Here is an 11,925-nt window from a genome sequence, read left to right on the forward strand (position 1 = left end):
TGGTTCTTTTGGCGAAAACGCCAAAGCGCATAGCCAACACATTAAACCGACCAAAATGGTTTACAACAACCATGATCGATTTATTACCCTCGCTGTATTACTGGATATAGACAAGTTTCCGGAGACAGCCGGTCCAGTTGTATATGCAGAAGAGCAAATGAGCATGTGAACGATCTTGCGATCTCTGATAAATGAGAAATCAACAAAACGTAAAAATCTACTCACAGTTTATAAACCGAACAGCGAGAAAAATCCCGAAAGACCGAAGTCGACTGTTGCGCGAAAGGACGATCTTTCTCGTTCAAAACCCTTTCTTCTTTCAGTAAAATCCCGTTTTTCTGTATAAAAACTCTCGTTGTGTTTTTCCCCAAAAACTCTACGTGGAGAAAACTCACCGAAAAATAAGGACAACACTTATCTATGCTTTTATCCTTAACTGATAGTTATCATCTATCCATTTTATCTATTTTCATTATTATTATTTTTATTTTTATTTTTTATACTAGGAAAACAAAAGAAAAAGGGGTGTTATAAATCCCCCATCCATGCCTGAACACTTGGACAACAAACACGATGTTGTTTGACAGTGAGGAGCTTATCGGAAGATGCCAATATTGTCAACTGGGCTATCTATACAAGCTCAAGCAAATAGGATCTATACAATCCCACATCATAAGTGCTGAAGTTTTAAAAAGCAAACTTAATGTGAGACACCAAGCAGAGGACTAGGTGTTCTGGTGAAGTATCCAATTACAATGGACTACAATAATGGGGAATCAATGCGGTGATTACCTTGATGGATGCAAGTTCCCTTGGCATCATTAAGCAACATTGTTTACAGATTTTCATCTCCTGATAATCAACTACCTCCATATTTTTCCCCTTTCTCTTTTGTTAGGTTTCACAAGATCTATTGAGGACAATCACTTAGGTATTCTGACATCTGCTCGAAAACAATTACACTCCAGGGAACATCAATGCATTGCTTGAGGACTCATCTTTATCCACACCTCATCTTTATCATATGGATCTCAAAACTTCTAAAACTAAACCCCATTGAGTCCAATGTGTGCCACCCTGCATCGGAGAATTCAAAAAAAGCAGTTCAGAGAAGAGGAGAAAAACTTCGGATGATTGAACAGTTTTCAATTTGTTGCAACTTGTACTTCCTCCACACAAGTAGTAAAGTGATATCACAATATCAATCAGTTACAAGAACGTGAATTTCCTGCTCGAGCCCTGGTAAATGTCCTTCATGCCACGAAATCTATCAGTGAACAGTACAAAGCTAGAATAGGCAATCCACATTCTATCACAATGAAGATTGCTCACCCATAACCCATTAATTTGCTCCCCTCCAATTCTCTTTTACACACGCCTACAGGGTTTTACGACTTCCATGAGTTCCATCCAAGTAAGGCTTAAATCCTTTTGTGAGGCTCTTCTTCTTTTGCCTGTCGAAAGTAATACCAGATGACAAGTGACAAGAATTTTAATCCCGACTTACCCAACCCTTTTCTACCAATCTCCTTGAATTGTCCTCAAGACCAGTTGTTAGTTGAATTGAATCCTAGAACCTTTACTCGTGGTACTACCATCTGTACCAACCACATGTAACAAAATATCTACAGCACCTAACTAGCACACAGTATCGATGAATATTACCCTGCAATGATTTGGATAAACTGTAAAAATCTGAGTACTTGATGCAATTTCATTACTTAAGAAGAATGATAAATGAATTTGATTCAGGGAATTGGTAAGTCTGGTAGCACAAAGCACTCACCATTGACATGACAAAGAGCATCACATTTCAGTTGTGGGATAATCCCAGCTCAACAAAATTGATACACATGATCCATATACATCTCAAACATGTAACAGCTGATAACAATAAGTAATGTAAGAACACTGTTCTCTAACTTCAGAAAGAACATCTATTATCAACTCTGCCAACTCGAAACAGATCTCGAGACTAGAGAGATTGCATTTGAGGTCTTCTCCAACCTGTTTAAGCAAATAGTATAACCAATTGATCAATCAATTAATAATAACCATACAAAGTTGTGTATGTGTTGAAGGAAAGAGGAGCGCACTTTGTAATCTCTTCAACAGCCTTCATAACTTCTGCAGAACTTGTTTCAAGCACTTGACCTCCAAATATGATCTCATTGAGAACCATATGCATCTGAGATAAGCAAACTATAAGTACGTAATATTTGCTTACTAAGAAGGCTCAAATACTGCATGCCCATTAAAGAATGAAGAAGAAATAATAATCAAGAAAGAGAGAGAAAGTGGGAAGCATGTCGATTAAAGGATTCCAGTTGGGCCTCCATTAATGAAAACTGGATTCAAATCACTGAATGTCTCATGCAAAAGAGTAACTCAAAATAAAAAGGGAAACAATTTTGAGTTTGACTTGGATTTTTGAGCACTCATTGGAAATCGCAAGAATTCAGAAGGAAGAAATGGAAATAATTCCACTTTTATGTTTAACATTCCTATTACAGAACTGAGAACACAAACCTGAAATTACATGGCTGATTCAAGTAATAGTTTATTAAATTCTTTGCCTGTCTGTCATAGCAGATTGTTCAGCTAGATCTCTATAAGCACCTAGACATGAATCTAGGATTCTAGGCACATCTTTTCCAACAAATAGAAAGTTCAAAAAATCGAAGAAATACGAAATGTGATCAACTACATTTAATTTTATCGGTCATAGCAAAGGATGAGGCAATATTATACTATACTTTCTCTAGATCTCTTTCCAAATGATGTTCCTCATTTGGCATTTGCAAATGATCAATAAAGTTCAAAAGGCACGGGGAAATGATCCAAACCTTGCTAAAATTGAAAATGATATCCAGCTCGCACACATTTCTGAAGCATTTGTCTAATGTCTCCACAAAAACTGAAAGCGAGCGATCATGTGAACAAAGTAGCATGTCAATTAACTAAGGAAGTCGAAAACCATTACAAGAATTTTTCATAAAAGTAAAAAAATACACAAATGGCATTATGGAAACTAAGTTGTGGGCTACCCTTCAATAGGAATCTCTAGTCATTCTGATGTTCACCTCAAACCAAATCTTTTTATTCTCCATAATTGAGATATATATAAGTTCTAGTATGGGGTTGAGTCCCACATTTAGTAGGTAATAGTCTAAAGTATGTGTTCACTCCTTATTTAAGGAGAGTGAGTCCCTATGTAATGGTATCTAAACATAATAATATTTTCGCTTTATAGAATTTTATATGGTATTAGAGCTTTAGGGTTTAGTCCTAGGGCTTCACATTTTCTAGTCCGGTGACTAGCTGTTGGCCAGATTCCGGTTATGAAAATTTTCTTTTTTTCAGGTCATTTTGTTAAATTCTCTTATTCTTTTTGGTGGTATTGTTTATATGAGTTGGAGATTTTTTCCGGCGAGTAGATCTAGTGATGTTCTTGTTGATTCTATTTTTTTATGCTCTTATTTTACTGTTCACCGGTACTGTTCACCGAGTTACTATTCATTGTCGATCTAATGGTATTATTGTTTGTTCTATTCCTTTGGTTTTGTTGGTGAGCTCCCAATCTCTTGGCTGACTTGATCTATTTTTGGTTGAGAGATACGGGTCAAAGTTTCTCATTCTCTCAACTTGTACGATTTGGTAGGACTCCCTGATGATTATTGGTTGGTTGATAAGCACTTTCGTTTGTAAGGGTTTGACTCTCTCTTATGGTTCAGCTTGTAAAGGTTTGACTCCCTTATATGTCGTGGTGTCGAGTTCTATGGTATTTCACCGCCTTTTTGTTTTAGCCCTCTTATTGAGGAGTTTATCAAATGCTGCCTTCATTGATTTTTAGGGTTTGATTTTCTTTTCTGCCGCAGTGGTGCCGAGTATTCTGGTGTTGCACAGACTTTTACTATCTCTTGTTGAGGTAATTCGTTATTTTTTATGTTGCCATTTTGTCTGCGACAAAATGCTTATAAGGAGTTGAGTATGCCTTTGGATTTGAGGGGGTGTATTGGAAGTATTTGCTTCTGCATTATCTATTAAGTGGTGTTGAAAGTTTTGGTATAAAGTACTAATGGATGAGAGTTGTTACGTGCTGAAAAGTTGGCTTTTGGATGAAATTCTTTATAGTTGGTTTGGTTGCATCTCCCCAAGTTGTTCATGATTTGATTGAATACATCACCCATGAGGCCTTGACACTATGATTGGTGTTTATTTGTTTAGTATTGATTCTTGGATCCAACTCAGCCTTTGTTCTTGGTGGTCAAGCACTTATTCTATTGTTCGTTGCACTCAGTTTTTGAGCTACCTCTACATGAGCAACAGTTGTTATTGGAGCTTCCACGGCATATGCCTAGAGCATTTTGGAGCTACCCAGTCCTATGAGTCCGGAGCCTTTGTTTTTGTTTGTTGATGTTGTTGTGGGTGCTTGTTTGCGAGTCCAGAGCCTTTGTTTTTGTTTGTTGATGTTGTTGTGGCCTTGTGGGTGCTTGTTCGAGAATGATGCTTGCGGTTGGAGCTTGGAGGTTTATATATTTGTATTTGGAAGGGATACTTTATGTGATATCTCTGTATTTGCTAAAGGGGTAGTCTTATGAATGTATTTTGTTGGGGTTGGCATTGTAATTGCAAGCCTGAAATATACAGTTTGTATATTTCGGCTGGAGGGGGAGTGTTGAAATATATATAAGTTCTAGTATGTGGTTTAGTCCCACATTGAGTAGGTAAGTATGTGTTCACTCCTTATTTAAGGAAAGTGAGTCCCTATGTAATGGTATCCAAACATAAAAATATTTTCGTTTTATAGAATTTTACATCCGTTATTTTCTCGGTCTCTCTCTTCTTTCTTTTGTGAAAGTCATGCTAACTACGGCTTGTCAGATATGGTGTTGAAGGCACATCGAGTAATTGAGTACTTGTTTGGGTAGGTATATTTCATAGCAAGTGCCATACTCAAAGTATGTGAAATGGCAAAGGCATGGGAACTCATGCGGAATGGGGTGTTGAAGACATGTGGATTGCACTGGAGTGTTAAACACAGACGGAGTAAGATGATTCTGAAAATTTGTTTGACTAGGGATATTCCCACTATGAATGTCAAAGGCATGAGACGTTCAAAAGGTAAATCTACTAGAATGGAACAGTGTTGAAGGAACACAGATGATTATGAAAATTTGTTTATGTAATGTTTACAAAAAATTGTATAGGATGATAGCACGAGAAATGGACAGCCATAAGGCAAGAAATACAATGGAGTGAAATGCACTGGGGTCATAGTGAAATTAGTAAGGACGGTGCAAAGTTCATGGAAAACTAGGTTCACATGGCAACTAATGCACCCTCAATGACCACACCACTCTCTATGGCTCATGTTTACAAACAAACAAGTATCAAGATTCAATGCATCAGAGTGTGTAGATGGGATAGGAAATTTCAATGTCGACGGAGAATTAAGGAACATACCTTGGATAAGATCAAGCATAGCCAATTCATTTTCTGAATCATCAAATACAAAGACAAAGTATAGCGTTGCATAATGCTTGTATACTAGCCGAGTATCCTGCAAAAAAGAGAGAAACAACCAACCATAAATTTAAAGTTTGAAGAGGCACAAACATGGGAAAGAAAGAAACACAATGACAAGTATCAAAAGTTCTACAGTAGCATACCGGTCCAAATATCGAATCAGCTTCGACAAAGTTGCTTTGTAGAGAAAATTTCTGTTTCTCACGATCAGAGCGCGCCCGCGCTCAGAGTGGGCGTGACTCGCGCTCATGACTCCAGTGATTTAGCGCGACCCGCGCTCATGGCTTTAACACATCATGACTTTAACACATAAGCGCGGCCAGAGGCGCCAGCCTTCGCTTTTTTTTCTCCGTGGGCCCATTTCACAAGAACCATGAAATTTTGGTTTTTGGTATAAAAACAAAATCAGTCTTTTGGAAAATTTAACTTTTCCAAAACCAAGAAAGAGAGTGATTACAAGATAACAATTCTTTGTGAGTTGAGTGTTCATTCTTTGTGAGTGAATTGAGAGAGACTTGTAATCAGTTACTCCGGACATCTAGTAAAGCTTGGAACTCGCAGTGTGGACGTAGGCAAATTGCCGAACCACGATATATCTCGTCTTGTGGTTTGTTCTTCTTTTACATTGATTGTTTTATTTCATATGCTTGTTATTTGATATTGAGAAGTGTTGGGATATTGCTTGGAGGGTGTTGAAGTCTTGTCTATTGAGAAAGATCAATCTTTGTGTAGGATTGATCCGTTTGGTCAATGGGTAACGTTGTTTCCGCAGTTAATTATTCACAACAATTGGTATCGGAGCGTAGGTATACGACCTAGGATTTTGAGTTTAGTACTAAAAATTTGTGTAGACAAGGTGTTCGATTAAATTCCGAGGTGAAACTGTTTCTTTTGGGTTATTGTGTGTAACTTGAAAGATGGCTCCCAAGATGTCAAACGCAAGGTTTGAAGTAGAGAAGTTTAATGGGAAGAATAACTTTGGGATTTGGCAAGTCCAAGTAAAGGACATCCTCATCCAACAAGGTTTGCACAAGGCTTTGAAGGGGATTAAATCTAAGGCAGCGAGTATGGGTAATGATGATTGGGAAGAGTTCGATCTTCAGGCTTGTTCATCAATCCGGTTATGTCTTGCTAATGAGGTCATGTATAGTGTGATGGGAGAAAATACCGCTGCCGGTATTTGGCTCAAACTAGAGTCTATGTATATGACCAAGAGCATGACGAACAAGATGTACCTTAAGAAGCGTCTTTATCGGTACATGATGGTTGATGGTTCAACGATGCAAGAGCACGTTAGTGAGTTCCGTCGACGTCTAGCGGATTATTTGAATGTTGGTATGAAGATGGATGATGAGGATCAAGCGGCATGTTTAATATTCTCCTTGCCAGAAAGCTATGAGCATCTAATGACTACATTCATGAGCGAGAGAAGTCGCCGATCTTGACGAAGTTGAGTGCACTTCTTTCTTATGAGTTGATGAAGAAGACACGTGTAGAGAATAGCATTGATGCAAGTCGGGGGCTAGTGGCAAGAGGAAATTAAATCCAACGTAATTATTCAAGTAATGATAATTCTAGGTCCAAGTCAAAAGAAGCCTTTAAAACATGTACGATTGCTACAATTGCAATGAAAAGGACATTACGCAAGTAATTGTCCTCACCAAGAAAGAGAACAAGAGAGATGGGGGAAGAAAGGTAAAGGCAAAATTTGAGGCAAATTATGCTTCAAGCTCTGAAGAGGATGAGTTAGGTCTCGTGTGTCCACACAAGACTATATGACCGAGAGGTGGATTCTTGATTCGGATGTTCCTATCATATGTGCCCGAATAGAAAGTGGTTTACTTCTTATGAGAGCATTGATGGTGGTTCATTTTAATGGGTAATGGCGTTGCTTGTAAAGCGGTAGGAATTGGAACTATATGGTCAAGATGTATGATGGTGTAGTGAGTGAGGACTCTAACCGATGTGAGACATGTTCCCCGAGCTAAAGAAAAGTCTTATTTCTCTTGGTACCTTGGATTCCAAAGGCCACAAGTTTGTGGGGAAGGTGGAGTCCTAAATATTGTTAATGGCTCTTTAGTTGTTATGAAGGGTAAAAATATGGAACCTTGTATACTCACGATTGGTAAATACGGTGATAGGCGATGTAGCGATGGGTGCATGTAGTAATGATTCCGAGTGCACTAAGATGTGGCATATCGTTTAGGGCATATGAGTGAAAAGGGTTTGTCCGAAGTCAGCAAGGCGAGGGTTCTTGAAGAACTTGAAGAAGCCAAGTATGGGGTTCCTGTGAGCATTGCGTCTATGGGAAGCAAAGTCGCAGAGTCAAGTTCAAGTCAAGCAAGCACCACGACAACAAGGCATCCTTGATTATGTGCATACGGATGTTTGGGGACCCTCCGGTGGCTTCCAAGGGAGGTAACCGCTATTATGTCTCATTCATTGATGATCATACTCGCTATGTGTGGGTGTATATGATGAAATCGAAAGATGAAGTGTTTGAGACATTTAAGAAGTGGAAGGCAAGGGTTGAGAATCGCACGACGATAGGAAGGTAAAGACATTACGGTCCCCGACAATGGTAATCGAGTATACCTATGGACCTTTCCAAGAGTTAAGGCGTATGCGAGGGAATTGCCGGATTAATTGGATGATCGAGGGCACGCCACACGCCAGAATGGAATGGCAGAGAGGATGAATAGAACTTTGCTTGAAAGAGCAAGATGTTTATTGTCTAATGCCGGTCTAGGCAAAAGAGTATTGGGAAGATCACGGTGTCCATGGCGTGTTACCGCATACAATAGGTCACCGATTACCGGCTATAGATTGCGGGACACCTTATGAGGTGTGGTCAGTAACCGGTGATTATAGTATAGTATTCTGCGAGTGTTTGGATCGACGACTTACTACCATGTGAGGGATGACAAGCTAGATCCTAGAGCTAAGAAGGCCATATTCTTAAGCTTCGCAAATGGGGTAAAGGGATACAGATTGTGGTGTCTAGAAGCCCACAAGTTCCTCGGTCGCCAGAGATGTTACTTTTGATGAGACTTCCGTGTTATCTTCAAGCAGTTTCCGGAAGTAGTCAAGCGAATGGTGAGTCTATAGAAGTTCAAGCTAATGAGCTTGAGTTATCGATGCGCCAGATGACTTGTTAGATCATGATGAGGTAACCGAATCATGGAACCCACGACAAAAACGGGAAGAAGAGCAAGAGCATCCGCGAACTTGTGGTGGGTGACCATAGGCCCAGAGACAAGTTAAAGAAGTGCACAAGTATGGGCACGAAGCCGGTGAAACACTATGGTCGTGGATTTAGTGGCATATGACCGAATATCGAAGATGATGAGCGGATAGCTTCAAGGAAGCCGTTAGAGATGCTCATTACGAGAGATTGGTTAGTAGCTATGCAAGCGGAGATGGAATCTCTTGATAAAAATCACACATGGGACCTAGTTTTATTGCCAACGCAAAAGGACTATCGGCTGATAAATGGGTGTTTGAAGAAAGAGGTCCTTCCCCGAGTCCGACAAGATCGGGTACAAGGCAAGAGTGGTAGCAAAGGGTTTTTCCACGAAGGAAGGAGTTGACTACAATGAGGTATTTTCCCCGGTGGTCAAACATACGTCCATTCGTGTGTTATTAAGTTTAGTCGCTCACTTCAATTGGGAGTTAGAGCAACTTGATGTGAAAACTGCTTTCTTGCATGGGGACTTGGAAGAAGAGATCTATATGAGACAACCCGGGAAGGGTTTGTCGTTCTTGAAAGAAGATCATGTATGCAAATTGAATCGGTCCTTTGTATGGGTTAAAGCAATCGCCCGCCTGCAATGGTACAAGCGCTTTGACACATTCATGATGCAACATGAAGTACACCCGGGTAAGTATGACTGCGTGTCTACTTTAGAAGGCTTCGTGGTAATGACTTCATCTATCTCCGCTTTATGTGGATGACATGCTTATTGCTTCCAAAAGCATGGTGGAGATAGACAAGTTGAAATCTCAACTTAGCTCTCGAAGTTTGAGATGAAAACTTAGGTGGAGCCAAGAAGATCTTGGGCATGGAGATTGATGAGAGATAGGAAGAAGCGGACGGATAGTTGTATCTCGGAAGAAATACCTTCGAAAAGTAATTTCCGCGATTTGGTATGGAGAATGCAAAGTCGGTTTCTACACCTTTAGTTTGGGCATTTTAGGCTTTCAGCCTAAGTTCTCTCCTAGTTCGGTGGAGGAACAAAACATATGGCTAATGTTCCTTATGCAAGTGCCGTGGGTAGTTTGATGTATGCTATGGTGTGCATTACGCCCGGACATTTCCGCAGGCGATTAGTGTTGTAGCGGTATATGGCAAAACACGGGAAGCAAAGCATTGGGAGGCGAATGAAATGGGTACTAAGGTACTTGAAGGGTACCTTGGATGTGGGATTAGCTTATGGTGGAGGCACTTGTTATGTCGGTGGGTTTGTGGATTTCGATTATGCGGGTGATCTAGATAGGCGACGATCGACTCACCGGTTATGTGTTTATGATGCATGGTGCACCGGTTAGTTGGAGGTCTATGCTACAGCTTCTGATTGCTCTATCTACCACCGAGGCGAGTATATGGCGATGGCAGAGGCGATGAAAGAGGCACTATGGCTTCGAGGTCTTCTAGGTGATTTGGGTATTGAAAGCGTAACGTTGTTTGTGTATTGTGATAGTCGAGTGCTATTCATTTGGCGCGAAGAACCAAGTTCATCATGGTCGGACCAAGCATATTGATGTCCGTTATCACTTTATACGGGATGTCGGTTGAGGATGGTGATGTTGCACTTGAGAAAGTAGACACCCATGACAATCCCGCCGATATCTTGTGAAAGTTGTCACCGGAGTTAAGTTCCAACCTTGTTTGGACTTGCTCCAAATCCTACATGTTTGAAAGAGCCCGTGTGGGCATAGCCTTTAAGGGCGGTGATTGCGAAGTCTTCTTTCTTTGGAGGTGTTCTTACCGGGTGTGATCTTCTTTGGATGTGTTCGGCTTGGTTTTATGTGTTAAAACCTCACCGAGGTGGAGAATGTAGAGAAAATTTTGTTTTCACGACGATCGAGCGCCAGGCCAGCCAGAGTGGCGACTTCGCTCATGACTCGATGATTTAGCGCGACCCGCGCCAGCGCGACCCAGGCCATGGCTTTTAACACATAGCGCACCGGCCGGAGGAGGAGGAGCGCCAGCGCCAAAGCTTTTTTCTCCGTGGGCTTATTCTGAAGAATCGCGAAATTTTGGTTTTGGTATAAAACAAAATCGATCTTTTGGAAAATTTAACTTTTCCAAAACCAAGAAAAGAGAGTGATTACAAGAGAACAATTCTTTGTGAGTTGAGTGTTCATTCTTTGTGAGTGAATTGAGAGAGACTTGTAATCGAGTTCTCTCGGACATCTAGTAAAGCTTGGAACTCGAAGGTGTGGGCGTAGGCAAATTTAGAACCAATGCGATATATCTCGTCTTGTGGTTTGTTCTTCTTTTACATTGATTGTTTTATTTCATATGTTTGTTATTTGATATTGAGAAGTGTTGGGATATTGCTTGGAGGGTGTTGAAGTCTTGTCTATTGAGAAAGATCAATCTTTGTGTAGGATTGATCCGTTTGGTGTGGATAACGTTGTTTCCGCAGTTAATTATTCACAATATGCTTACATTTTCAGCTCTACTGCACAAAACCCCGAACACACTACGTATAAGCTCTTGCTGCTTCTCCACAGGCTAACATTAACATTACAAAAATTAAATTCAATACCAAATTCATGAATCTTTATTATCATTAGATAGAGAAAATGAAAATGAAAATGAGATAAAGGGTACCATGAACTCGTAGAATTTGGCAAGACGAGGTTTGCCTTGGGTGTTTATCACCATCACTGCTCGTATCATCTTTGCTCTTGCCCCGGGAACAAATATTACAAGGCAGAGAAGAACCCCTTATTAATTTCATTTATATTAATTAATAATATTAATAATAATTATTATTATGGAAGACATTTGATTACGTCTAAGCTTTATTATAAAAAGAGAGACTCACCTTCTTCTCGAGGTCGATCAAATTTTCTTCTATTCTAGTTAACCGTAACTTCTTTATTTTTTTTAGAAAAAAAAGTGATTAATCATAACATTACGGGGGTGATTATATGAACTCCACTTAAGGTCACTCCAAATTTACTCCACCACTAAACTAAATACAATGAATTAGAATTAAAAGCTGATTTTTTTAAGAGAGATGCTCTCCAACAATCCAGATCATTCTCACAAAAAATTAGTTTATTTGAAGATGTACAACTTTGTAAAAAATCGTTGAAAATGTTACAAAATTATACAAAGTACAACTTTTTTAATTTCGTAATAATTTTTTACAAAATTAAACA

The 11,925-nt window shown here is 39.6% G+C and overlaps 1 protein-coding gene across 1 annotated transcript; it reads right to left on the bottom strand.

Moving 5' to 3' along the window:
- Positions 1–1,694: 1,694 nt before the first annotated feature.
- On the bottom strand, positions 1,695–11,792 carry LOC147475737 (AP-3 complex subunit sigma-like). Its single transcript, XM_086582778.1, has 8 exons — positions 11,586–11,792; positions 11,369–11,444; positions 11,197–11,269; positions 5,673–5,704; positions 5,467–5,563; positions 2,847–2,917; positions 2,097–2,188; positions 1,695–2,007 (listed from the first exon to the last, which is right to left on the bottom strand). Exons 2-8 carry the CDS (start codon positions 11,435–11,437, stop codon positions 1,944–1,946), a joined length of 498 nt encoding a protein of 165 aa, XP_086438904.1. The 5' UTR covers positions 11,438–11,444; positions 11,586–11,792; the 3' UTR covers positions 1,695–1,943.
- Positions 11,793–11,925: the final 133 nt, after the last annotated feature.

The sequence above is a fragment of the Coptis chinensis genome, chromosome 9 (genome assembly GCF_015680905.1).
Source record: "Coptis chinensis isolate HL-2020 chromosome 9, ASM1568090v1, whole genome shotgun sequence".
In the NCBI taxonomy this organism is placed as follows: Eukaryota; Viridiplantae; Streptophyta; class Magnoliopsida; order Ranunculales; family Ranunculaceae; genus Coptis; species Coptis chinensis.

Bases quoted from the DNA above. Each gene is read 5' to 3' on its own strand.
- LOC147475737 (XM_086582778.1), bottom strand. From the start codon at position 11,437: ATGATACGAGCAGTGATGGTGATAAACACCCAAGGCAAACCTCGTCTT. The intron at 11,270-11,368 runs GTACCCTTTATC...TGTTAATGTTAG, and splicing joins CCAAATTCTACGAGTTCATG to CCTGTGGAGAAGCAGCAAGA. The intron at 2,008-2,096 runs GTGCGCTCCTCT...TTGCTTAAACAG, and splicing joins GCTGTTGAAGAGATTACAAA to GTTGGAGAAGACCTCAAATG.